General features: G+C 33.5%; 3 protein-coding genes across 8 annotated transcripts in view; 2 read left to right on the top strand and 1 right to left on the bottom strand.

Annotated features, from left to right (window-relative positions):
- Positions 1 to 13,730, top strand: part of LOC129941452 (SUN domain-containing protein 2) — a 112,714-nt gene extending 98,984 nt beyond the window's left edge. For 2 of the 6 annotated variants that reach the window (XM_056050080.1, XM_056050084.1), the window contains 8 exons: positions 1,598 to 1,983; positions 2,048 to 2,214; positions 2,282 to 2,487; positions 7,940 to 8,077; positions 8,197 to 8,281; positions 8,349 to 8,430; positions 8,489 to 9,015; positions 9,189 to 13,730. In XM_056050080.1, the coding sequence (XP_055906055.1) occupies positions 1,598 to 1,983; positions 2,048 to 2,214; positions 2,282 to 2,487; positions 7,940 to 8,077; positions 8,197 to 8,281; positions 8,349 to 8,430; positions 8,489 to 9,015; positions 9,189 to 9,609 (2,012 nt within the window). In that variant the 3' untranslated portion in view covers positions 9,610 to 13,730. The remainder of the gene's footprint in view (positions 1 to 1,597; positions 1,984 to 2,047; positions 2,215 to 2,281; positions 2,488 to 7,939; positions 8,078 to 8,196; positions 8,282 to 8,348; positions 8,431 to 8,488; positions 9,016 to 9,188) is intronic. The other 4 variants (XR_008780865.1, XM_056050082.1, XM_056050081.1 and 1 more) reach the window with 4 other exon arrangements.
- An 8,720-nt stretch (positions 13,731 to 22,450) lies between these two features.
- Positions 22,451 to 24,400, bottom strand: LOC129938891 (endonuclease III-like protein 1). The gene is made up of 5 exons (XM_056046710.1): positions 24,178 to 24,400; positions 23,400 to 24,104; positions 23,164 to 23,337; positions 22,926 to 23,085; positions 22,451 to 22,853 (listed from the first exon to the last, which is right to left on the bottom strand). Exons 1-5 carry the CDS (start codon positions 24,292 to 24,294, stop codon positions 22,588 to 22,590), a joined length of 1,422 nt encoding a protein of 473 aa, XP_055902685.1. The 5' UTR covers positions 24,295 to 24,400; the 3' UTR covers positions 22,451 to 22,587.
- Positions 24,401 to 24,837: 437 nt separating this feature from the next.
- Positions 24,838 to 26,421, top strand: LOC129939399 (uncharacterized). Its single transcript, XM_056047400.1, has one exon. The coding sequence runs from the start codon at positions 24,838 to 24,840 to the stop codon at positions 26,419 to 26,421; it is 1,584 nt and encodes a 527-aa protein (XP_055903375.1).
- The last annotated feature ends 841 nt before the right edge of the window (positions 26,422 to 27,262 follow it).

Here is a 27,262-nt window from a genome sequence, read left to right as displayed (position 1 = left end):
GTTATGGTTTTCTCCTCCCTGCGTTGCGCAGGCAACCTGGGCCGCAGTCTTCTTTTACTGCGCCGTCTATCGGGATTGTATTCGAAGACCTTCTGGGCTGAAGCGTTTATGTCTATTTTCTCTACATGACAAGCCATCCAAGTCGTTGGGTTCTTATTCTTTTAACCAGCACGTACAGTTCGTCGACCGGACCAAACATCACCCGAAGAATTTTTCTCTTGAAGCATCCTAAGAAGCTCTCATCTTTCTTTGACAAAGTCTAGGCCTCAGCGCCATAAATGAGAACGGGGATGATGAGTGTGACTTAATGAAATACTCACTTGCTTTCTAAGTCCAAGAAGCAGCGATTTGCAAGAGTTACTCTTCGTTTGATTTCAGGGTTGGTGTCGCTGTTTGAATTTATTGCGGTATCTAGGTAGACAAAGTCCTCAATAGCCTCAATGTCCTTTTTTGATGACAGCATATCCTTGGCCTTTCCCTTATTGACCACTAAACCCATCTTCCCCGCTTCCGCCGCACGCTTTGATCTTCCATTTATGTCAATATTGGAAGATTGTGCCTCTAGTGGTGACGGTTGAGCTTTGCAAAGTTCGTTCCAGAACGATGTTGAAGAAGTCGCATGGCAGTGCATCGTCTGGTCTAAAACCTTTTTTGACATCAAATACACTGTAATCGATTAAGAGATGGATGGATATCGATTTGAAGTTCCTGGTTATTTTGGCTTAATTGGAAGAGATTTTTTTTTTCAGCCCCTAAAAACTTTTCTTTAAGTCCTTTATGTCGTCTGAACCCTTCCAAAAGCATATAAAAATAACGTAGTAACCTTGCGGCGAGGAATGGCTGTAGCACCAATTCATCATCAAAACAAGATCTTTAAGAATTGGGAAGACAGGGGTAAAATTGAATTATCTTCATTTTCCAAAAATAAACTTGTATTTGGCCAACTTTTTTAATGACAATTGAATAAACTCAACTTTAATAAATTATATTTTCCTCTAGTTTTTCTTTTTCCTTCTAAGTTAATTTTATTTAATTTTTCGGTTCAGTTCCCTTAATAAGAATTAATTTTTAAAAAGGAAGCAGAAGTTTTATTCTAAAGTTCTTCTTCTACTATTTGAACCCACGAAAACCCAAATCCAGTACTACTGCATTTATTGAAGAAATACTCACTAAGTTTTCGTATACTTCATACAAATCTGTCAATAATACAACCCCAGAAGCCTAACTTGATATTCAGAAAAAGGCTTTAAAGTTCTTTATTAGTTCCTTGATCTTAAAAACAAATGTATTTGATTTTTCTTACAGCATTGTTTTTGAAAACAAAATTTAATTTAGTTACAATTCGTAGCGTAGAAGACATAAGGTCTTGTCTCGGTCTTAAAGACCAAATTGAAATTTCTTTCGTAAACAGATTTTGATAGCCCCGTCAACTGTTCAGCTTACGAACTAAGAACTTAATCTGAAAAGTTGTTCCTTTTACAGAACCACACCACTGAAATCTAGCACTCGCACAACATTTTTTTTATATTAAATTATAATTACATAGATTTAATAGTATATACCTACAATTTGTTAACAATTTTATTTTCTCTTTCAGGTCTTGACAGTAACAAACGCAGAAAATCAAAAAGTCGCAGCAACACAACCGTCCCAAATACGTCCGCATACTCAAGAGAACATCTAAACGCCTGGCTTGAAACATGTCTCAAAGATGCCAGCTCAACACAATTGTCCTCTTCATCAGAATTTCTCGATTATAATCCATCAAAAACTTTCCAATCGAGTAAGAAACCTCAAATGCAGCATCAGCAACAGCAGCAACACCACCACCAACAACAACAACAGCAAAACCACTTTAAACAGCAATTTAAACAACAATTTGAACAACAATTCAAACAACAACAAAAACAACAATTTCAGCAACTATTTGATCTTCCTCGACCTCCCTCGTACTCCAATGCGTTCAATCAAGCCTATCAAATGGTATGATTTATATTCAAGTCATTTTTTCAATTTATTTAATCGTATCCTTCCTTTCTCTTTGTAGAATAATCCCTACGCTTTCAATCCAATCAATCATCTACTCCAGCACACTGATGGTTCAGTAGAATTTGCCAGTCTTCCGCCAATTGTTAACATTTTGGGATCAGAAAATGAAAATAACTCAACAGATGTCCTTGATGGTAGCAGCAGTAATCCAAACATGAGTAGAGGGTGAGTTTGAAATCATTAATAATATAAAACCTATATATATATTTTTAATAACTGAAAACTGAGACAGTTTTAGGTTCAGTGATCCTTGTTTACTTAATCCGTCCGATAATGATTCCAAAGTAAGTGGCCAAAATACACCAGATCGCAGAAACTATACAAATCCAGGAGGCGACATGGATAATAATAATAAATTCTTTGCCGCATTAATGGAACAAATTAATGTCTTACATGAAACAAATTCGAAAATTTGTCGAAATCTTCATGAGACTAAAGGTAAGCTAAATAATAAAAAACAATATGTTTTAACTTAAATTGTTGTAATTTTTAAACATTCATTTTTAATCTCATGTCATTATTATACACTTGCTCCGAGTACTTTTGTAGATGTTTTGTATAATTTGTGTAAGGATTTGAAATATTTCTTGAAAAATAAGTTGTTGATTGTTTTGTCGCTTGTAGTTAGTTAATTGTATTTTAAAATTGAAAGAAACGCTTTTATTTTGTCTTGAATTGTCCTAAATTAAAGCATTTTATTTACTAAATCATATTTATCAAATAGAGTTTGAAATTTAAGTTATTGGTCCAGCAATCGAAATTTTTTTTCTTAGGAAACTTAAATGCGATTAAAGATCAAGGTATTCCCTGAGGTATAATATAGTTTGATTATATCCCTCTAGAGTAAATGAAATTTTTACCAACAATTCTTGGATATAAAATTATTTAAGAGAAATAATTTCATTGGGATTTCAATCGATATCTATAACATGCAATTAGTATTAAAATTTGTAGACCTCTTCCGCCACTGCTGTCTTTATGAGAATGAAGAAGCAGACTCTTTCAAAAGTATATTTTATGTATATTCCATTATTGACACGTTGATTTTTCTATTTCCTGAAGCAAACCGCTTCTGCATCTCGTTGAAGATTTGTCACCTTTGTATATATTGTATTGCATATAATAAAGGGTGATAGGAAAGTTTAAATAAATGCTTCCATGTTGTCCTCCAATGCGTCAATTGAAGCAAACTTGTGTGTATAGCTTGTATGAGCTTTAACATAGCCTGACAAAAAATAGTCTAAAGGCGTTGAATCGCACGATCTAGGCGGCCAATTGACCGGTCACGGATGTGAAAAAAAATGTTCACCGAACTCGCCTCTCAATAAGTGCATAGTGCGCGTGCTGTGTGGCATGTGGCACCGTCTTGTTGATGTGTCATGCAAGTCTAGCTTTTCATTTTGGGCAAAACAAGTTGGATATCATCTCACGGTAGCGCTCACCATTCAAAGTTACGTTACGATTTACATCGTCTTTGAAGAAGTACGGTCCAATAATGCCACCAGCCCATAAAACAGCACCAAACTCTGACTTTTGGTGTATGCAATGGTAGCTCTTGCATTGCTTCTGGCTGATATTCACTCCAAAATCGACAATTCAGATTATTTGCGTACCCATTTAGACAAAAATAAGCTTCGTCGCTGAACATAATTTTTTCGGTAAAAAAGTGGATCTTCGGCCAACTTTCCAAGAACCCATTCATTAAAAATTTTACGTTACAGTACGTCGTTCGGCTTCAATTCTTGCACCAACTGTATTTTGAAAGGCATCACACCTAAATCCTTCCGCAAAATTTTCCACGTTGTTGAGTAACAGATGCCCAATTGCTGCGAATGGCGACGAATCGGTAATTGAAGGTCATCATTAACACTGGACGATACAGCTGTGATATTTTCTTCAGTTAGCACTCTACGTAAGCGTTTTAGTGGTTTAATGTCCAACAATGTAAATTTGGTGCGAAAATAAGTCACAATAGCCCGAATAGCCGCTTCAGTGGGTCGATTAAACTGACTATAAAATGGAACGCGATGAACTTTCTTAACAGAGCACACATTTTGATAATAAAATTCAATAATTTGCAAGCGTTGTTCGTTTGTACGATTCATGGTTAAATTATGGACCAAACTTAAGATGTTTGACAATGAAATGCATAAGCCATTGGTGCCAAAAAGGTACTAGCTGAAAAATCACCCTTTATGAACCTAGTCTAGTCATTAGTTGCTATCTCAAAAAATTAAAAATTTCTGTGAGAAGTTCTTCATACTCGCTCTCCAATTCTAACCACGGAAAATAATTTTAAGAGTTAAAAGATGGAGTCCCCGAAAGCCAATCTTAACCCTCTCTAAGACCTACGATGTTAACTCTAAATCACATTTTTATTGTTTTGGCTTTGTTTTTCTCACTAAAATTCTGTAGAAGAATGCATCTATCTTCATTGAAAAGGGTTTTTGTTGAACCCTTTACCAAACCCTCTCCCTTTATCTTTAAGGTACAACTTTTCGCATTCGTTCCCAAAATTGGAGAGGTGAAGTGAGACTTTCAATCAGTTGTTAGGTTTTTTTGAAGGTTTTTTAAAACAAGAACATTTTTCCAGAACTCATTCCTTGCCTATGTTAGACAATTAATGCGGTTCTATTTTCTTTAGCGCATAACTTTATGGTTACAGAAACGAAACTGAAACCAAATTAACATTTATTCTTTTGTTACTAATGTAAATATTAGGAAAAATAAGAACACAACAAGGACTTTAAGTTTTGTGACAGACTTCATGGCTCCATTAGATTTGCACAAAAAATTCAAAACGTACAGTAGCCTAAATCAGACATTTGGTATTATTAACGACGGTCATAAAAACAACCAATCTTAGAGACCATATAATTTCGCTGAACAACTGAACTCCACATACTCCTCCACTTCACATGAAGAATATAATTTTGTTTCTTGTCGTTTAGATTTAATTTGCGTACAAACTTCTGATTGTACTATTAAATTTGATTTAAGAAAAATGTAATTTATAGGGCTAGTCGACAAAAGAATACAAATAATTACAGGATTTATAATCACGGGCACGATAACTAATCTATATACGAAGGATCTCTTTATGTGATCAGATCAGCGTAACATTTGTTAGAAAGAGGGTCTTGCACGAACAGTTTTTATTAGATTAGGTTCATCTTGAAACACCCATTCAGTTGATTGATGTTCATTTTGAGAGTATTAATATTGACCACCATTTCCATTGAATTTCCTGAGCATTTCTTTACAACAACACAAGTCTTTTTCTTGTATTATAACTTAAGTTGAAAGCCTTTCACGAACTTAGTTGCTGACCGAACTCCTTCGTCTAGGTTTAGAATTCTAGATACGACTCCAAATTCAAACGTAGATTTAAGTACTTAAATGCCTAGACATACCAAAGCTCATCGGTGAGGATAGTATTCTTCCTTTTCTTTTGAAAAGAGTGTTCTTCAACGATGGCAAAACCACTGCCCACAGATGGAAAACAACATTTGTCAAGCCTGTTCCTTTAAAAAGGCGAATCTTCTCCCCCTTCAACTATCGTCCATATCCAAGGTCATTAAAACGCTGATTAATTAAATAAGAAATATCTCGAAGAACGAACATTTGTTAATGGCCGGCAGTATAGTGATCTTATGTTTTATCTCATTGAACAGTGGAACAAATCTTAACATCGCTTTTTTTTTTTAAATAAGATTATTATTGCACTTAATATTTCAAAAGCTGTTTGGTATCAAGCTCTTTTATCAAAAATTCGTACTTTTGGTATTGATGAATCTCTTCTTCGTTGGGTTAGGAACTACCTTTCTACACGTTAAATACAAATAGTATTGGATAGTTTCAAGTCCATTTTGTCTCCGACTTTCTTCCTATCTTGTCTGCTACTTCTAAATCATTAAACTGTTTCGCTGACGGTAGTACCCTCAGTTTTTCGTATTCGTTTCAAGATTCACTGCCTTGTCCTTCGGACGTGGAACTTGAACGGTAACTTATAATAAGCTCATTTAATTTAGATCCTCACAGCATTGTACATTTGTACAGTAGGGAAATTAACATTTTATAATTAGATGCTTCAAGAACGCCGTCTGCTGTCATTATAACGTGGGTGGGTTACGTGTCGCCTTCCGTGAGCGGTGCTTGCATCGAGGAAACTTAAGGGGGTCATCCCATGTGACGGCCTGTATTTTAAGGAATTTTTAGGATTTTTTGTTACGACCAATAAATAGATACAACTTTATTAAGTTTATTACCATTTATTAACATAGTTCGACAGTATAAATATAAAATTTGAATTAAAAATATTGTAAAGAACACGAGTTGCACCGGTGTGAACTGTGAACAACTCCACCTCGAAAAAAGGGACTCGCACTTCCTCCACGATTCCGGTTCATTGGCTTATTTAAAACAAAAAAAGCTAACGGTGTTTTAATCTGCGAGCCGAAATGCATGGAATGAACTATCATCAAATGAATGTAACAAAAATTAGACTTTTGGGAGACATTTAAAAAAAAAGTCGCGATTTTTTTTTTGCTATAAAAAAAATAAAAATTTTTTGCTTGTCGATAGTTCATTCCATACGTTTACATGTGCTGAATCCAATCCATCAAATTTAAAGTCATTCGGTCAAGGCGTTTTTAAGATACGATGGAGGAAAGTTTGAAAAACACAGTTTTGAGAAAAATCTCGTTTAAAGTTTCAAGTCCTCTTAACTATGAAAATATCAACTTAGTTTTCAATCGATGATGCCTAGTCCATAGAGTATTCCTTCCTCTTTTCTTGAAACTCTTTCAAAGCAGATTGGTCAGCTGATGAATCAATTCTAGCTTGTTTAACGGCATCACTTACGCGCCGCTCAGAACGTGAGATTCGCTTTTCATCATGTTTCTCAACATAACTATGGGCTTCGCGGCCTATAGGGCATCCCATAACCGACATTACTCTCAAATTACCTTCAAAACCTTCATTAAAGATGATAACTGATAAGTAGCTAGCAATTTAAACTATCTGTATGCCGATGTATGTAAGATACTTTACCCCATATTTTTCCATGGACCTGCTGTATCTTTAAAACGACTTCGAATCCCTTTACTACCGTATTCTAGACATATTAAACTAGCAATTTATGAATTTCGATTCGATTTTTTTGAAACCATCACATAGGATGACCCCCTTAAAAGCTTTAAGCAGTCGGTATGCGTACCACAGAACAATGCCTATAGAATGATCACATGTTAGAAGGGTTCAAAAAGGCTTTTATGTATTAAGGATTTCTTCTAATATCCTAGATAGATCTGTCTGTATTCTTTAAATCAGTCGTCAGACATCAGTATTTTCCTAACGCTAGCTGTGTTTAAACTTTAAACATTTTAAGTGTTGTATTTAAGACCCTTAAGTATCCACGAACTGTCGTAAAAACTACAAACCAGCTGCAATGCGAAAAAGCACCAAGAATACCATATTTTACTACAGCTTGAAATATAAAGTGGAATAGAAATTAATTCCATTAAAAAGTGCTTAGGTTGAAGGGAACAAAATATATAAATATTTATTTAATTTTAATTTGCTTTGTTTGTTAAAATTCCAAATCAAGTTCCAAGTACTCGCTTATCATTATTACACAACATCCAGTAAAACCATCACACATTCCATTAAACACATATTTTTATTGTTCTTATCCTTGATCTAATGTAATAAACCTACAAAACTATGTATTTAAATTTATTAAAACATGTATTTTGTATTCTGTATTTTTATTCTTCTATCTTCAACATTTATTATTTCATCTGTATTTTGATTTTAATTTGTTTTGTTTTTTTAAATTGAAATTTTTATTTTTGAAAACCAAAAAAAATCCCTATCCAAAAACCAAAAGTTGAAATTGAAGCTTTAAAACACGCACCTAATTGGGGTTTGAGACACCGTAGAGATAGCTTGAGTGGACTAAGCACACACAGCCAACCCTTGGGTTTTGGCTTTGGCACACAAAGTCCAGCGCCAACGTATCACTCAGGTATAAACCATTGTTGAATATTGCTAAAAGTTTGTGTTTTATGATTCAAATCAAAAAAGAACAGCAAAATAACTTAAATTTAAGTTCGTTGAATACAATTATTAAGTCATTCTTTTTAGGAGCCTACACACCTGGAATGATGACAGATGTTGTAAGAGAAGTTAAAGAATCAGCCAGAGTTAGAGAAGATGCTTTATTGAGCAGGTAATTTTGAAAAAAATACACAGACATAAGGATCAGTAAGCTAATGACAATTATTAATATGTTGCAGGGTCAAAGCTATGGTGGAGGAACGTTCTTGGTCGATGGGTGAAGACAATCTTCGTATGTTAAGAGAGATTGAAGATTTAAAGGTAACATACTCAAAAGAAATGTTAATGAACCTACACTTTAAAAATCAAATTCTTTCAGTCACAAATTCAACACCTCAAGGCAGACAACAAAGAAACCAACAAACGCATGGTTCGTTTGGAAACAGACAACAAATATATGCGCCAAATGCTAGCTACCATCCTCAACAAACGCATCCCTGACATTATATGTGACAAAGATGGCCCTGCTCGATCAACAACACAACGTAAGAATTTTCCTGATATGCGTCAGCCAAAACGTGCCAATAGCTTGAATCTCCACTATGGAGTCATACATCAAGCAACCGAAGAAGAAGAACCAATGAATTCACTTCATATCGCTGAGCAGGGATCAGTAGGGGTCGGTGTTAATTCGATGGATTCATCAGATCAACGCCACTCATTTTCAAGTTCAGATGGTCAAACTTCAATTGTGAATTCAAATACTAAAAATGGATGGCCCGAAGAGAGATCCTCCGTAAAAAGAGTCCCAAAAACAGCGTTGGTTGCTAAAGATACGCTCGAACTTCAGAAGGAACTGCAAGAGGCAATAGCTGCTCGGAAGCAGGCCGACAATCGTATTATCGCGTGGGTGTAGTTAATATTTTATGGTCTAAATACGTTTTTTTTTTGTTTTTAGTTTGTTTTATCCCTCTCTTTCTATGTATCTTGTATCTCTGTCTTTCTCCTTTACTAATACTTAATCTCTCTCTTTTTTCATAATCTCCGGTCATGCTTATCTCAAACGACAACGAGAGCAGTCTGGAGAGTATGGTTAAGAAGCTTCAAGTGAAATTCCCAAATGGTGGGGATGAACAGATGACCACCGTAGCACCTGGTGGTAGTAGAAATGGTGGTGGTGGGGGTTGCAATACATCACCTGCTCCTGCTTACAGCAGTTTTTTATTATCATCTACTTCATCGTCATCGCCGGCACCAAAATCAAATTCTGCAACAAACACCGCACCAACAACAGCATTAGTCTCATCTTCTGCGTCACAAATTTTCCAATTAAATAGCTCAAACCAAATGCAACATCAACAGCATCAACAACAACTACAACTACAACAACAGCAGCAGCAGCTTCAACAACAGCAACAACAACAGCAGCAACAGCAACAACAACAACAGAATCATTTACCCCCAAAATTGAGCTTGGCTGGCCCAATAACTGATTTATAGTTCTAACAATCACAGAAAATTGAGAACTATTTAAATGACACTTCTGTAGGCAGGCAGCAGTTGTTGTTGTTACACAAAGTACTTTTGTTTATTTATTTTGTATTAATTGTTTTTCTTAGTTTAACTGTAGTAATGCTAATATTTGTTATTCCTTATAATTATAATACCGCTGTCTCAAATGGCTTAGAGATATTTAAGTTTTATTATTTATTTTTGAATTCAAAGTGGAATGAGTTTGTTCGATGGGAGGAAGAATTTAATGGAACTTCTTAGCTTATAACTTTATATTTAAATATTTTCCTTTTCAGTATTTAACACTTAGGCTTTTCCTCTGATATATTTTATCGAAAATTTCCCTTTTTTCTTTTCTGCCAATTATTAACTTTATAAAACAATTTTCTCGAAATAAGTCTTATAGTCGACATTAGCCTGCTCTTTCTTAGCTGCATTTTTGCATTAACGTAGCCAAATACTTTAGAATATTTAGTCTTGCAATGATTTTTCTTCTGGTTGCAAGACATTCAAGTGTTATTCAATTCTTTAAAAATGTAGCAGACATTTTTAACTTCAAAAGCTATACATTTCTTGAATTAGATAAAAACTTTTGCACGCGAAAGTTAAATGTCGTGATCGTTAATTGAATACAAGTCTCTTCGTTAAGTACGAGTATTTAATCTTTTAAATCTCGTCCTTTAGGAGTTCGTCTTTTTGTTATGAATTTTTCGACTCTTACATAGATTTTTAGCTTGCTTTTTAGGTAGAATGAGAGTGATGCAAATATGAAACGCTACACAACTTACAACTTCTTTTCTCGGTGAAACAAAAATTATGACACAAAATTATTGCAGATACATAAAGCTGAAAATATCACAATCGAAGTCCAAATTTGTAATGACGAAGGAATTCAAGACTCGGTATTTAGTTGAGACAAATATTTCTTACGATTTGAGGTCGGAAATTCAGTCCAAACGCCTCAAAGCTAATATGGGGGGTATTTCGACCCGTGCTTGACGTCAAGCTGTGAACAATACAGATTTTGGTTGTTAGTTTTGGAGAAATTAGTCTTGAGTTTCACCAACTTAAGAGCACAAAAACAATACTAAGTTCCCCAAATATAAAAATCTGTCGATTTCACATAAAATACCATTATTAATATTTTTGAAGAGCATTAAGAAACTAAATTCGGTAAGGTATCAAGTTCAGAAATGTATTTCAATTAAGACCTCTTGAATCTGAAAGATATAAGAAAAGCATTAGTGAGGCCAACAAGCCCAAGTCGTTAACTTTCACGAAATGGGCAGGTTCAGACGATATAACGGACTTGAAAGCAAGGCAAGTTTCTAGTATCTGTTTGGCCAGCTGCCAAAAAATTGGGCAGGTTCAGACGACATAAGGGACTTGAAAGCAAGGCAAATTTATAGTATCTGATTGGCCAGTTCCCAAAACATTGCCTTCCAATTAACACAACTTTATTGAAAAGTCAAGTCTACTTATGTCAAAATGAAAGTTGATCATGTTTTTCCATTCAGCTAAAAGCTGAACTTTATTATCTATAGTTTATTTCTTTTCTGCACAATTCTATCTTATGTGTAGGCCAATAGGGTTCTATATCAAATTGAAAAAGAATAAAGTAACTTGCCCAAGGCCTGTTTTTTGGACAATAATGTTCTTCGTAGTTTTTCTACGATGAACTGAAGATACAAGTTAGTGAAGCAAGGTTCCAAGTTTGAAATTTATGACACTTTAAAACTCTAACTAGTTGCCTTGGTCAAAATTTACGTTCAAAGAATGCAGTTAACTGCAAATGAAGTCCCTTATGTTGTCTGAACCTGTCCAATATTTTGTTTATAAATTTTAGATTTTTGAAAGGGAAACGTTAAACAGGAAAATACTATCAATTTGTTTGAATTAAGCTTTCAAAATATTCAAAATATTTGTGTACATAATATCAGCACAAGCAAAGTGTTATGCATCGTGAGTTAAGATTTGTAGTTTAAAATTGAACACATAAATCCTAAAGTAAACTTAATATTTGTAATATCGGTCAAGAGAACAATTCATTGAATTAACTTTTTAAAAATGATATCATGTAAATTGTGGGCACAACTTCTGCTGAGGTGGTCCAATTTTCGGCGACTCGTTCGAGCATAGCGAATGGTATCTCACAAATAACACGAGTTATAAGTTGCCTTTCAAAGCGTCAATCACTGCTAGCTTATTCCTGGTGTCCAGAGACTTGAGATAATAAGTTCAAAGGTGTAATATCGTGAAATTAAGTAGGTACTTACCAAAATAATTTCTCACCAAGCTCATTTTTTCATGCGATGTATGGCGCCCTCCGTCTTGTTGAAAAAGAGCTTTTTAGACTATGAGTTTAAATTTAAAAAACAAATAATTTGTAAACATGGGCCGATAACAAAAAAGTGATAATTGAAGGCAACATTCTGATTCGCCTAATTTTTAAAGAAATAAATTAATGATTCCATAATGTATTTTGAATGGATGTAATGATAGTTTTTGCTACTTTTTTGGTTACTCAGCAGCCCAAATACATCAGTTTTGTATATTAACGTATTCATTTAGCTTGTAATGGGATTCATAACTTAACTAAATTTCACGATAAGACATTGAATTTTCATTGAATATTTAAGGGTGAGATCTTCACAAGCTAGGCTGCTGAAACCGGTGACAAATCGAATCAATCCCATTCGTCTCGGTCTTCGCGAACACTCTCAACTATAGCTACTATATTTTTTTAACTTCTGGAAGTGACCCTACCCGTCAAGTATCATCCACAGATCTAAACCAGGACTTAAATTTGTAAATAGTTTTGGCAGTAGTCAAATATTTGTTATAAGTTTCATAGAATACCACGAAAAACATTCCGATTAGAACGCTGATTTTCAAAATTCAGCTTACAAATTTGGAGACTCTGTTGTAGTGTTAGTCACGAGTGATTGTTCAAAAAAGGCTATGGCAAACCAAACCTCACGATAAATCATTCGATATTTGAATCATTTTTTCAAATTACACAAATATTTGCCTTCGTATTTATTTATAAACAAAATTTATACAGCTATAGTGTTCAAGGAAAATATACTAAAAATTAATTACTATTTAATTGACTTTAGATTGAGCCCAGAAAACTTATATAGCATAGTTCAATTGTCCTCATAATGGGAGTTGAAATAACTATATGTATATTCTTTGAATAAAAATAAAAATAAGGCAACTTGTGTTTAAAATTGAAATTTAATTTAGGACATGAAACCTACGTTTTTGTAGTACTTTTTCAATCGCTATCACTTAAAACACAATCTAAGCTTATGCACGTTAAATTCCAGAGCTTTTGTAGAATTGCAATTTTTAAATACTTCCTCTCTTATCTTCAAACTCAATTTAAACTTTAATAGCAGAACAAATTTAATGCATTTGTATTATCAATAAAACCTACTCGTAGTCTAAAGTGAAAAATGTCTATAGGTGATAAAGAGTATAAATGAAAGGTCTATAATAATTACATACAAAAACTCAAACATTCACTTCTAGAAGTTTTTCAAATCAGTATAGAAATGTCGTCCTACTATCATTTTCTCTCTTTTGTTATAGATATTATTATACTTTTGTTTTTCTCACAATCTTAATTTTTCATATTATAATTTGAAGTTTTGTTTCTTTAATGTTAATTTTCTTCAATCAGTCTTATTTTGCTTTCAAACTCTCCACGACCGATCAAATATCTTCTGGGATGACTCAGTAAGAAAAACCTATGATATTTGATAGTTTAAGGTCAAATTTGATTCAACTCAATTGGCCCTGATAGTTTCGCACATGAATTGTGAATGAAGGAACATTTTCGTCAACACAGGGTTGAATGAATCGGTTCATCCACTCAAAATGAAGCAAAATAGGATTGTGTAGTGCATTCTCAGTATACACTCTTAAAAGCTTAGTTAAATATTTTACGTAGTTCTTTTTATTTTAGAACTAACAAAATTACAATACAAATCTTCTCGAATATAATTTATGTCTTATTGAAGTAAACACGTCATTTATGTTTGTTTTGAATTCTTTTTCACACAACTTTTTCATTTGTTTGTCGTTATTTTAAATGTTTTTTGTTAAGCCACCTCGTTACTAATATTTAAAAAAAAAAACTTGTGTTGAATTTTATAATTAAAAAAAAGTATGTACCTAAAATAGAAAATACAAAATTTGATGAGCAAACTCAAAAACAAAAAAATGAAAAAGAATTAAATCAAAATAGCTATAATAATAATCCAAAAAATAAAATTCGAATTAAATCGTTATATCGATATAGAATTAAAAAAAACAAAAAGAAAGAAGAAAATAAAGTAAAACATTTTTGTTTTCTTTTTTATTAAAAGTAGTTTAAGTGCCATTTACACAAGCAATAGTGAAATAGTATGTAACATTTATTATTATTATTATTTTTCTTCACTATTTGATGAATATAATTATTTAAAGTGTACTTTCTTGTTAAAGAGTTAAATTAATATCTTTTTCATTATTCTAGAGTTATTTAAAAAAGAAAACAGAAGTTGTTTTTAATAGATACTAAAAATATAAGCGTTCCATACATTTTCTTCTTCTTCTTCACTCTTTGTAAATGTTTTCTTTTTTAGTTTTTATATTTTTCGTTTTGTTCTTTATATTTATATAGATATTATAAAACATAAATAATCTCTTGTGAAAGTTCAAAAGTTCTTTCGAATATTGTTAAATTTACTACAATAGATAAAAATGATTTTAATAAAAAATAATAATTAATTATGAATTGCGTTATTTGTCTTTTAAATGCTGGCACTGAACTCAAGATAAAGTTCATGCATACAAGTGAGATTTAAATCAACATATGACATTGATTATACATGTTCTGTATCGTAAGGCACTCAAACAATGTTGGTATAAGACTTCCCACCCTCGTTCTCCTTTCATCAATTTTGTGGTTTCCTCTAGTATCTCTTGCGGAATTCTTTAAGAATTGGACAAACTCTCAAAAAAATGGAACACGTCTTCTCGTTCTCTTCGATTACATAGATCACACCATATAGGAAGATCTGGACGGTGAGGAATAAACTTTATGCTTAGGATTTCACCTCTCATACTAATACTGATTTTTGGCATGGTGTGTTCGGCCAGAAAGTAGGTCTTTTTTCAAAAAGTGGTTAATTTTAATGTAGTACGCTCTATTTAATGATGATTCCATTTCCTCAGTTAAATGATCGTTTCCGATTTTCATCAACAAACATCAAATTTTGAATCAAGCAAACAAAAGTTTGTCTTCAGTTGATATTGAAAAAGTTGTTGAAAAATCGTTCGCCATTTTATACCACACACAAACGCATGTTTCTCTAGAATTAATAATGTGACTTAGCACAAACTTCGGAATCCTATTTTCTCCCTGCCACATAACTGAAGTGTAATTTGAGAGTATCCAAGAAAAGGGGATCTGTTCCTGTTTCTAGGAGTTATGTATCGTAATCGGCAGCCTTAAGCAAGGGCGGATCCAGGCTTTTCATCAGGGGGGGTCACACACTTAGATGAGTTTTTACTCACCGCTTAAAAATGTTCTCTAATGTTTTGTTAAGGATGCTGACAAAATGTATTAATTGCTAAAATGACAACTTAAGCTATCAAATTATTTAGAACACTCATATGAAAAATTCCAAGAATCGAACAGTTGTCTAAATATGCCATATTTAAGGGCTAAAATACAATAGCTTAGATGGTTTTTGGTGCATTTCGCGCCGAAATGTAGGAAATTGTTTTGAAACGTTGCTTTATTCCTTAAACAAAACACACTTGTTTTCATTTCTATTAATGCCAAGAACGCTGCAAAAATTTAAAAATCCAGAAAATGAGAGAGGATCTGAATGTAAAAATGTCGGGCTTTATTTGACGTAGTTTTTTCGGACTCAATTTCTAAAAAAATTAAATTAAAACAAAGTAAGGTAAGTAAACAAATAAGTTGGGAAGAAAAGTTTTGTAGCACTCACAAATTACACGTTTCAAAGCTTTTATATCAATAGATATGAAACGTTTATTATGTTTTTCACTTAGACATTAGTTTAACAAAAGTGTCACTTGATTTTTTGGGACATTTGTACTATTGAAATTGGTGTTTGAATCTCAGTTCTGGAGCATCCAAAGCAAATTCACTTCAAAAAGTAGATTTATTTAATTTTTTAAGATCTTTTGCATTCAACAGAAAACCAGTTTTGAAAAAAATGAAATGCAAGAACTTGCTAATTTCTTCCAAAAATTCTGTTTAAAAATATTGCCTATATTTTAAGATTTAAAAATGTAGGGGAAAGTGGTTACCCTTTGTACACATTTTACATTTTTGTTTATTTAGGTAATGAAAATTCATTTCATTATCTAGTTAATTCACTTTATTTGTAATAAATATATAGTAGATTTGTACAAAAAAGTCTGAAGCTGATATGTTAAAGGGTTAAAGAGCTATAGAAATTTGTCTAGAGTAAGATATTTGTATGAATGAGCCCCACCTGTGGGGTACTTTCGTACAGCAGGTGGGGTACTTTCGTACAACATGGGGAAGACTCATACAGGGTATTTAAAAAGTCTATTTTGAGACCTTTCGAATGTTTAAGCATTGAATATTTTAATGCAAAAACATAGCTTACGACTTCAAAATTATTTCTTCTTAAAAAAAATGTATATTGACCCATATCTTCCCTATAACGTAAGTTCTAATTATTCAATGATGAACTACCTTCCTTACCAATGATCATTGAAAAAATAAAATTATGTCGCTGCAAGACTTCAGCCAAATTATTATAGAAATCTGTAACTGCAGTTCTATTAAAAGCGAACGACCGTGCAGCGCTGGTGTTTTCTGAATTTCGCAAACTTAGATTTGAATTTCGTTCCCTGTATTTACGCATCCACTCTAAGCCAGCCATTTGATTTTCATCCCATTGCCCTGGATACTTTAAATTCAATGCTTTTGCGTATTCATAAGCCAGCTTACGAATTTGGACCGTCGTAAGCCCATAATGCATCTTGCAGCAGTTAATCACGTATTCATTTAAGCGCTCCTCTTCTTCCAAGGAGAAGACTTGCAAGCTTGTGTATTTGGACTGAAAACTACGAGGCTTAATGCCATCTTTTAATTTCTTTACTCTGCTTTGTAAAGTTGATGTTTTGATATTGTACTTCAATGCGGCTTTTCTATAAGACAGTCGTCCTTGCATTACTTCGTCAACTGCTGAATTAGCGGATTATTCATCAACTTCATGGGTTCGTGTACCTTTTTTTTATATTTCCGAACCATGATTCTGAAATGAAATATTTATTTTAATAAAACATACCTACCTTAATTATAGATAGTGTAATTAAAGGGCTATATTTTATTAACTTAAATCTATATTTAATGTTTTGATTGAAATTTGTAAACGAAATATTTAAAGGGGAGCATTCGTACGCGTACGAATGTGCCCCATGTATTACTGTCCGAATGTACCTCAGTAGGATGCACAAAACAAAAATCACAACTTTTTATAAATTCTTATCAAGAATTGAAATATTACTTTTTAAATCACAAAATAAACATTGTTTACATAAATTCTTCAACACTATTCTGCAAAAACATATAAAATTACATACTCACAATTAGATCGTAAACTTCAGTAAAAAATTACTCACAGCACTCGGAAACACGTTACGTCTTGTTACTTTTCACAACTTGGCGCGACTGGCTCCTAGTTCGTTGAGCAAAATGGCGGCTAGTATGTTAACACACACAAGCAAACACGTGTCTGTACTTCGTTTAGTTTTTCTTTTATACTCACTGTACGAATGTGCCTCATGTACGAAGGGTGACCACTTTCCCCTACATACCTTCAAAATAAGTTCTTCTCAATAATTTAAATGCCATTTTATTTGTCAAAAAATCTAGATTAACCTATTTTAAATCATTAAATCATTTTAAATTTTGTCTTAAAAATATTTTTGATATAAGAATAAATAAAGAGCTTATAAATATATGTATGAACATTTTACATTCAAATTTCGTAAAATAATGTTTTCCCCTCTCTGAGATATCAAGTTTTGTAAAAAAAAATTTGTGCTGAAAATCTTAATTTCAATCAGAACTTGTTTGGACTGTAGGGGCCAGGAAAGACAGACAGACGGAAGGATTGTAGGTACCTACTTTTTTCGACTTCTCTATCGTCGTAATGTCATATTTGATTAAAAACTCTAGTTTGAAATTGTTTATAATGCAAAACTTGGGTATATAGTTCCTTTTTGTCGCAGTAAAAATCACTTCAATAATCACTATTTATGTGTGTAAAAAAAATTTAATAATACAATTGAAGGATAGTTTAAGGAATTCAAAGGCAACTTAATATAAAATTGATGATCTCTTATTCAAGGTTTCTTCTTAAGAACTTGAATGTTTGCTATTTTTCTTAGAAACAATTTTTATGAAAATAATTTAAGGCATTACTAAATTTTTTTCAATTTCTAAATTGAGCGAAAATAAAAATTTGAGTTGTTTTTGACAGCAAACCACTTTTTGGTGAATGTCGTTAAATTACTAATAAATCTTTAAATGACATCTTTACTTATACAACTTAACTGTATAACCTTTTTGGCTCATATGACCCCCCCCCCCTGGATCGTCAATTGTTCAAAAGTTGATGAATTTGTGCTGTGTTTTTGGAATAGGACTGAATATCCGATTCATATTATGTTCCTGGTCCAATCTTCAGTCAAAAGTAGTACTTTTAACAACAAAGTTTAAGGAAGTAAAATACAAATGTTGTTTTCATATACAAAAAAATAAATAATTCAAAATATAATGGGGGTCATATCCATTAACGCAATACTATTAGTTTTGAATTGAAGGGAATTCTTACGAAAAAGGAAACAAATTATCTCCCAGGGGGGGTCATGACCCTACGACCCCCCCCCCCCCCCTGTGGATCCGCCATTGGCCTTAAGATGCTTTTGATACAAAAAACGGAGAAACTTTTCCACTGCATCGAACGACATGTATCGCCACAGCTACACTTGCGCCCCGTAAAAAAGAATTGCAGTTGCTGGAAACACTTCGTTTTTAGCATTATGTGAAACGTCATTTTTCAAATAACAGCTTCTCGCCTCTAGATACACATTGCACGCTTGGCTTCCACAACTTTTGGTTGGAGCTGTCTATGTAGAAGAGAGCTTCCCTACCCTAGGAATTGACTCAAAAGCTGTCCGAATGTCGAAAGAAGGCATACCTAAAGCTTTTTACAATTTATTATCTGTGTTATTACTTTCGTTATCAATCTGCTTACTCGTAGATTGGAGCCGATGTTGTTTAGCGTGACCCCTTTGAAAATATTCAGATCTTAAAGGAGTCGAAAAAACTTAAAAATTGTAGAGAGAAAAATGTTTGTTTTTTAAATTTAAGTACATAATTTCTCTTAAAATTAAATAAGAAACGTGCCAATCACAAATTACAGGTTGCAGAGTCTCTTTTTACTTCAGTTCAAAAAGATTCAAAGTTTTCTATTAACGTTTATTGTTTTTCAATCTGTTTAATGAAATTGTTTGTCACTTTTGCTGTTTTGGGATATTTATATTCTTGAAACTTGTGTTTAAATCTCAGTTCTAGGGCATCCAAAGGAAAGTTACTTCAAAATGTAGATTTCTTTATTTTTTTAAGATCTTTGTATATAAAGGGTGATTTTTTAGCTATTATCTTTTTGGCAACACTGGTTTATTCAGCTGACGCACGTTTCGTGTTTTGTTTCACTCTCAAACATCTTCAGTTTGGTCTATAATTTAACCATGAATCGTCTTACAAAAACAACGCTTTCAAATTATTGAATTTTATTGGGCAGGTTCAGGCAACTTTATTGGAAAGTTCGTCAAGAAAAATCTCCCTATCTATCAAGTCAAGTTAAATTATGTCAGAATTACAATCGATCATTTTTTTTCATGAACTGATAGTTGAACTTTATTCCTCTATACGATTTATTTATTTTTCGCACAATTTCATTTAATATTTTATGTAAAAGGGTTTCTGTTCAAATTGGAAAAGAAATAAGTAATATTTATTTACAATACGAAATGCAAATTGGGGTGGACTTGTAGTTTGTCTGAGGAGTGTTTTGTAGACAATAATGTTTTTGGTAGTTTTTGTACGGTCAAGTGAAGGTAAGTTAAGGAAGTAAAGTTCTGAGCTTGAAGTTTATGACGTTCAAGGTATGCAGTTGACTGCAAATGAAGTCCCTTATGTTGTCTGAACCTGCTCATTATCAGAATGTGTGCTCTGTTAAGAAAGTTCATGACGCGCTTCTTCCAGCGAGCGACGAAGCTCATTTTTGGTTTAAAGAGTACGGAAATAGGCAGAACTGTCGATTGTATAGTGGATATCAGCCAGAAACATTGAAAGAGCTACCAATGCAGCCAGAAAAAGTCATAGTTTGGTGCGGTTTATGGGCTGTTGGCATCATTGGACCGTACTTCTTCAAATATGATGCGAATCCTTACGTAAATGTGAATGGTGAGCACTACCGTGAGATGATATCTAACTTTTTTTTGCCCAAAATGCAAGAGCTTGAGTTGCATGACTCGTGGACTCAACAAGCCGGTGCCACATGCCACACAGCACGCGCAACAATGGACTTATTCAGAGGCGACATTTTGTCTCAACTTTCCATTTCCCCCTACCTAACTGTAAAAAATCAGAAGGAAATTCGTGCTGCGGTAATGGAAAGTCCCCCCAACATTTTATTTCACGTTCGGGACCTGTCAATTGGACGCCTAGATCATGCAATTTAACGCCTTAAGACTATTTTTTGTTAGGCTATGTTAAAGCTCATGTCTATATAGACAAGTCCGCTTTTATTGACGCATTGGAAGGCAACATTGAAGCATTTATTCGTGAGATACCGCACGAAAAAGAGTTTGCCAAAATTGGACTAAGCAGATGGACCATTTCAGGTGCAATCAAGGTCAACATTTGCATGAAATAATCTTTAAACATTAAATTATATGGACTCTACATTTTACGAACTTGCTCACGTAAGCAAGAGTCTGTTTAAAAATGTTTGTTTTCAAAAATTTAAACGCCAATACATTTCCCAAAAAAACCTTAATTGTACAAAGCTTTTATTTGAAAATCGTTAGAGCCGGTTTTTTTTTTAAATTATATTTGTAAATATTAAATTTTTCAATTTTAGTTTAAAAAATATTTGTGGTATGCAGTTACTTCGTAAAGATATCGTTTTTCGAAAATTGCGATTTTTCACCAAAAAAATTTGTACATGGACTACTGTTATTTTAAATCTTACAAAGACATTAAACAAAAAAACGCTTAACGCGAATCGGCTCAAAACCTTAATTTCCAAATTTGAAGTCAATCGCAATGCTTTGGGCTGTAGCGACCAGGACAGACAGAGAGACGGAATATGGAGACCCACTTTATTCGACTTCCTTACCATTGTAATGTCATGTTTTATTAAAAATGTTTGTACGAATGCAAAATATAATGTTTCAATTAATAAAATGGAATTGGAAATGGAAGGCGAGTTTCAAGAATTTAAAGGCAACTCTATTTCAAATTGGCGATCTCTTATTAAAAGTTTCTTCTTGAGGACCTGAATATTTATTTTGTTATATCTTATATGTTATTATATATGTTATATTTATACATACAAACAAAATAATTCAAAATAAAGTGTCCGCCAAATAACTTTCTTTTTTGGAAATGCTATAAAAACATCGAGTGTAGCTTCGGCTGTGTGGCACGTAGCACGCGCCATCCTGTTGAAATCAAATGTTGTCAATATCTTCCTCCTCTTTTTGTAAACAAAAATTCATTCCACATGGCCCGATAACGATCGCCATTGAACGTAACGACCACTCCTTGCTCATTTTCGAAGAAAAATGGTCCAAAATAAGCACTAGTTGAAAAAAAACGTAAGATGGCGGGCCCATATAAGGGATGACCCCCTTTACCATTAACGCAATACAATAAGATTTGAATTCAATGGAATTTCTACGCAAATTAAAAAATCAAGCCTTTTAAGAATTCCATAGTAACCGGAAACATTTACGAATCCTTAAAAACTGTATCATGACATCGGTTCGTAGTGCAAAGTGGTATGAAATTTTCCCATCAGTTTATGATCATCTATTTTTTAATGTAAAAGAACTTATTTATGTGGAGTAGCACGGATTTATATCAGAAAGATATACTTCAACAATTCTCCGATTCACCGATTCTTTTAAATGTAGTTTTCAAGTTGACACCATCTACACAGATTTTATCAAAGCTTTTGACTTAATATGCCATAAAATTCTTATAGATGCACTTAAAGTTTTTGTTTGGGAATTTTTGTCTCTTGTGTTACAAAAGTTTCATCTGGAGTCCCTCAAGGAAGTAAAATACATATTTGTGAATTATATCCATGTTTTCTCCAAAATTTTGTATGTTTGACGTATTGTGATGAGTGATGATATACAAATATTTTTGTCCATTTAAAGAAGTAAAGATCAGGAAAAACATAAAAAAAATAAATATTGCAGAACCCGTTAAAAAAAAACTTTAGATGGCACAGGCAACACCTCTGGCATGATCACAGAGTCATTTTTGTTATTGTTATTGATATTAACGGTCGTCTATGCCAATTTTAATTTAAATAGGATAAGCAAGTATTGTGCAGTTAGCTGAACATCTATTCATCAAACTTAACGAAGTCCTATTTTGCATTCAAGTACAAAATACTTAAACCCATTGACTTTTTCTAACTTTTTCTAAATCTTAATACATATCGAGAAAATAAAAACCAAAAGATTTTTTTTCCAAAAAATGAGATTTTTTATTGATGGCAATTATTGTGAGATGATTTTTACACAAAAGTAAAAACAAAATACTTTTCTCTAAAAATAAAAATACATAACAGCAAAAAAAAAGAAAGAAACAACTCTTTATTACAAAACAACTTTTTCTGCTTTGACTTTTTTAGGCTTTACAGCAAAAGCTGCCGGACAAATGGCTTTATTTAAACATTCCCCACATTTGGGCTTTGTTGGCGTGCAAATAGTTTGACCAAATCCAACTAATAAATGATTGACTTCTTTCCAATGCTCCGATGGCAACCAAGATTCTAGTTCTTTGCGTGTTTGTTCGGGTTGTTTAGTTTCCTGACGCACCCAACCAAGACGATTGGAAATTCGATGAACATGCACATCAACACCTTAAACGAAAAAAAACATTCTCTATTTTAACAGAAAGTACCTAGTGGAAAATTTAAGTAATGTTATCTTACCAATTCCTGTGACTATGTCCCATGCTGCATTCATACAAATATGTGCCATTTTTGGTCCAACTCCTGGTAATTTAATGAGTCCTTTGATATCGTTGGGGATGTCGGAATCGTATTGATCGATGAGAATCTGTGATGTGTTTTTGAGGTACTTTGCTTTGTTCTTAGAAAGAAAGAAAGAAAGAAAAAGAAAGTCTTGATGATTCAAATGAAAGGAAAAACCTTTGACTTTCATACTTACTTTATAGAATGACACTGGGTAAAGAAGTTGTTCAAGCTTCTGAGTCTCCATGTCGGCAATCACTCGAGGCGTGCAATTGCTTTCAGTCCTTAAACGCCTCATAGCCTCATGTGTGACCTCATCTTTGGTTTGACTCGAAAGCATTAATGCCAAAAGCACGTGGAACCTCTTGGTCTACATAAGAGCAAGTATCAGGAAAAGAGAAAAAGGAACCATTCTTTCAAATAAATATTTACCTTTTCATCAGCATTTTCATCTGAATACCTATCACATCCCATTGTGTCGACCGGAGCGGGAACATTCGCACGCATGTGTCTGATGTTCTCCAGGATTTGTGTCCAATTATTTGGCTCCCATTTATCTTGTTTGATTTCTGGTGACTTTGGGGTATCCTTTGATTTTCTTTTGGTTACTTTAACAGGCGATGGTAAGGGTTCTTCTTTTTTAAGAGCTTCCTGCGAGCTTGAGGTTTGAGCGTTTTCTTCTTCTGGAAGTGATTTGCTTTTAAAAACTTTGGGTGATACTTTTTCTTTGGGAACTCGTTTAATTTTAGGGATTTTTTTGGATTTAGCAACAATTTTGGGTTGAACTAAGGGTACGGCATCCGAAGGTTTTAAAATTTCTATGGGACCATCGTTTTCTGGGAGATTTTTTAGTCCTTCAAAAATCTCTTTAATTTCTTTTGTTCTTTTTGACTCTTTGGCTGTTTGCTTTTCCTTCTTGGGGAGTTTTTCTTCAGCAACATCCTTAACCTGAACTGGCGGCGGCACCGCCGTTGAAATAGGTGGCACTTGACTCGCAAGTGATGCTGTCGGCTCCAGCTTACTTGTTGCTGATTCGGTGACTGCCGCTTTGGTTATTACGTCTCTTTGATTTCTGGTTTTGATAGGAGAAAAATAAGGTGATTTGGTTGTTTCGCTTTTAGTTAAATCCTCAATGTCCTGAAAAATATAACAAGCATGAGTTTATTTTGTTACATAAATGCATTTTGTTGTTTTTGAAATGATTTCCTACACGAATTGGAGCAACTTTTGTTTTCTCTTGCTGGATAAGTTTTTCGGGTAAATCAATAGGTTTTCGTCGCGGTGCCATTTTCCAAATTATATTTCCAATTCTTTTAAATAAATTCATTAAAATTTATAGAGAAATATTAATTTTTAAATGCAAATTAAAATATTAAATGCTTCAAAAATAAAAACTGTAAATACAGAGCAGAAGAAGAAAACAAAAACGAAATCAAATACTCACGCATAAACGTCAAAATTTCAAAGTTGTCAACATGCGTAAAAAGTTAACACAACTTTTTTGTTGGCCACTGTTGGTGTTGTTGAAATGAACAGATAGATGGCAGGAGGTGTTTTTAGTCGGTACAAGAATCGTTTGTCCCAAAAGGGAAATTTATATTTTGTTCCTTTTGAAGTCTTTGCATGTTAATATCCCTTTCCTGTTTGGTATTTGAATGATTAAAAATTACTAGGAAATGAAAAACATAACTTGTTTATACAGTTTATAGTATTTTTTAAACGTTCTCATGCATCTATAATTATACATGTTCGTCATCATCATTCTTGTCTTTTGGTTGTTTCTGTCTGTCTTTTTTAATCTGGTCTTACAGCTTATTATATTTGACTGGACTGATTTGGGTCCTTGTCGATTTTTATATAAATTCACTCAATGATTGATCCTAATGTTCGTAATAGAGAATCTATAGCTGAGTTTTCGAATCAATCCCTGCGTTCAATGATACAAGTCCTAAGTACTGGATTGAAAGTCTGCCATATCAATGCGCAAAGTTTGAGTCCAAAATTAGATGAAATTCGGTATTTATTTATAAATTCCAAGATTGACGTGGTTTGCGTTAGTGAAACATGGTTCTCTGTGGATTCTGTGTGTTGTGTGGAAGGATATAATGTTTTTCGTTGCAACAGAACTGGTCGGGTTGGTGGGGGTGTTGCTATTTTCACACGAAATGAATTACATTGCAAATTAATACGTAAATCTCAAGCAGGTAGTGATTTAGAATACGTATTTGTTGAAATAAGGTGTAATAACAATAAAATAATGTTAGGGTCAGTGTTTTGTCCTCATCGCAATATAGACATATCACCTCTCTTCTCAGTATTGGATGAACTATTATATGTGTCACCGTCTGTTATCGTTGCTGGAGATTTTAATAACAATGTCCTCAAGAGCTCTGAGCTTACGCATAGAATGGCACCTCTTGGCCTATTTCCAGTAAATACTTTAACACCTACTCATTTTACCAAGGACAATAGCACTCTACTTGACTTGTTTTTTGTTAGTCATCTTAGTAAAGTTCTTCTTTATGATCAACTACCTGCTTCTGGTTTCTCTCGTCATGATTTAATTTATTTAACCTTTGAATGTAGACCAATTTATCAACCTTCTTATTACAGCTTTAGAGATTTTAAAAATGTCGATAGACGGCAGTTAGAAATAGATCTGAATAATATTGAGTGGTTTCGAATATACGGTATCCTTTCTGTGGATGACCAAATATCTTTTCTTCAAACGAATATAAACTATCTCTATGACTTACATGTTCCCCTGACTATAAAGCAGTTTCGAAGGAAAAATCAATCTTGGTTTAACAATAATATTAAGGCTTTAATAAGGGAACGTAATATAGCATACAAACGTTGGAAATTATTTAGGCTCGATGAATTGTACCATGCATATAAAGTTTTAAGAAATAGAGTGATTAGTGATATTCGTGAGGCAAAAAAACGATTTTACGCACCAAAGTTAGATCCGTCACTTGCCAAAAATGAGCTATGGAAGAATCTTAAGGACATTGGTGTGGGCAAGCAAGTCAACGAGAAATCTGTTAACTGTGACGAACTTAATAAAAAATTCACTTCAGGAACTATAGAAGGCCTTGAAAATAGTTCTAATGTGTCGCATTTAACTGATTATCCTTTGAATGAACTGCCTTCACGTTTTTATTTCTCTGCGGTTGATGAGGCTGATGTTTTAGAAAGCATCTTAGCCATCAAATCTAACTCCGTGAGTATTGACGGTATACATCCAGTTTTCTTAAAAGCCATATTACCTTACGTTCTGAAATACATAACGCACACAATTAACACAATCTTTATGAGCGGTACCTTTCCCTCTGTTTGGAAACAAACTAAGGTGATACCTATTCCTAAGAATCGTGATTGTGATGATTTTCGACCCATCGCCATTTTGCCTTTTCTTTCAAAAGCCGTAGAAAAATTAATTAATATGTATTAAGATAAAGATCATAACTTTGAAACCACTTAGTCAGTTTAAGTTAATCTTCAGGAAGTACATAAGTGACAAACTGATAAACACTTTATTTTACGGTACAACTTTAGATAATCTTGAAACAAAAGACATGGAGATGATACAAAGAATGATGGTAAAAATAAATATTCACCCAAATGACTACCTTGAGGGACGCCAGATGGGACACATATGTTATTAAAATAGCAGTCTTCCCGCAAAACAGCAGTCAAATGCATGGTTTGATTCGAGCTTTAAAGAGGTTATTAGGGTTAAGGAAGTAAGTTTCTGTTGATTTAAAGCCAATCCAACTGAGGAAAACCGGAATAAGTTTAAGCAAGCCAGGAAACCCTGCAACGACCATATCGAAGTACCAAATTAGCACACGACCAAAAATGACGGCAAAAAATACTGCAATATTCCAAATTCAGTAAAAAACATGAGTAATTCTTCCTCTTCCTCGGTTCCCACGCTCGTTGTCAATGACACTCCATTTGTGAGCTCTTTAGAGTAACCAAATCTCTTTGTTAGGCAGTTCACCGCTAATTCAACGCTGTCAATGCCTGTCATTGAGCGCGTTAGTGATTCTATGGGGCTTATCTTATTTCGCACTCCTACTATGGAGAGAGTCTTAAAAGGTTTTAACATACATAAACATACTGGTCCGGATGGTATCCCTGCTATTGTGCTGAAGAGGTGTTCTTCAAAGCTGGCAAAACCACTGCGTAAGCTTTTCCAGCTGTCGTACTCCTCAGGCCTTGTTTAGATGGTTAATTATCAACTCAAGAAATATCTCGTAGATCGAGAGCTTCTAAATGACCAACAATAC

Source organism: Eupeodes corollae, chromosome 1 (genome assembly GCF_945859685.1).
Source record: "Eupeodes corollae chromosome 1, idEupCoro1.1, whole genome shotgun sequence".
NCBI classification, from domain to species: Eukaryota; Metazoa; Arthropoda; class Insecta; order Diptera; family Syrphidae; genus Eupeodes; species Eupeodes corollae.
Note: the sequence above shows the minus strand (reverse complement) of the source record. Positions and strands in the feature narration are given on the sequence as shown.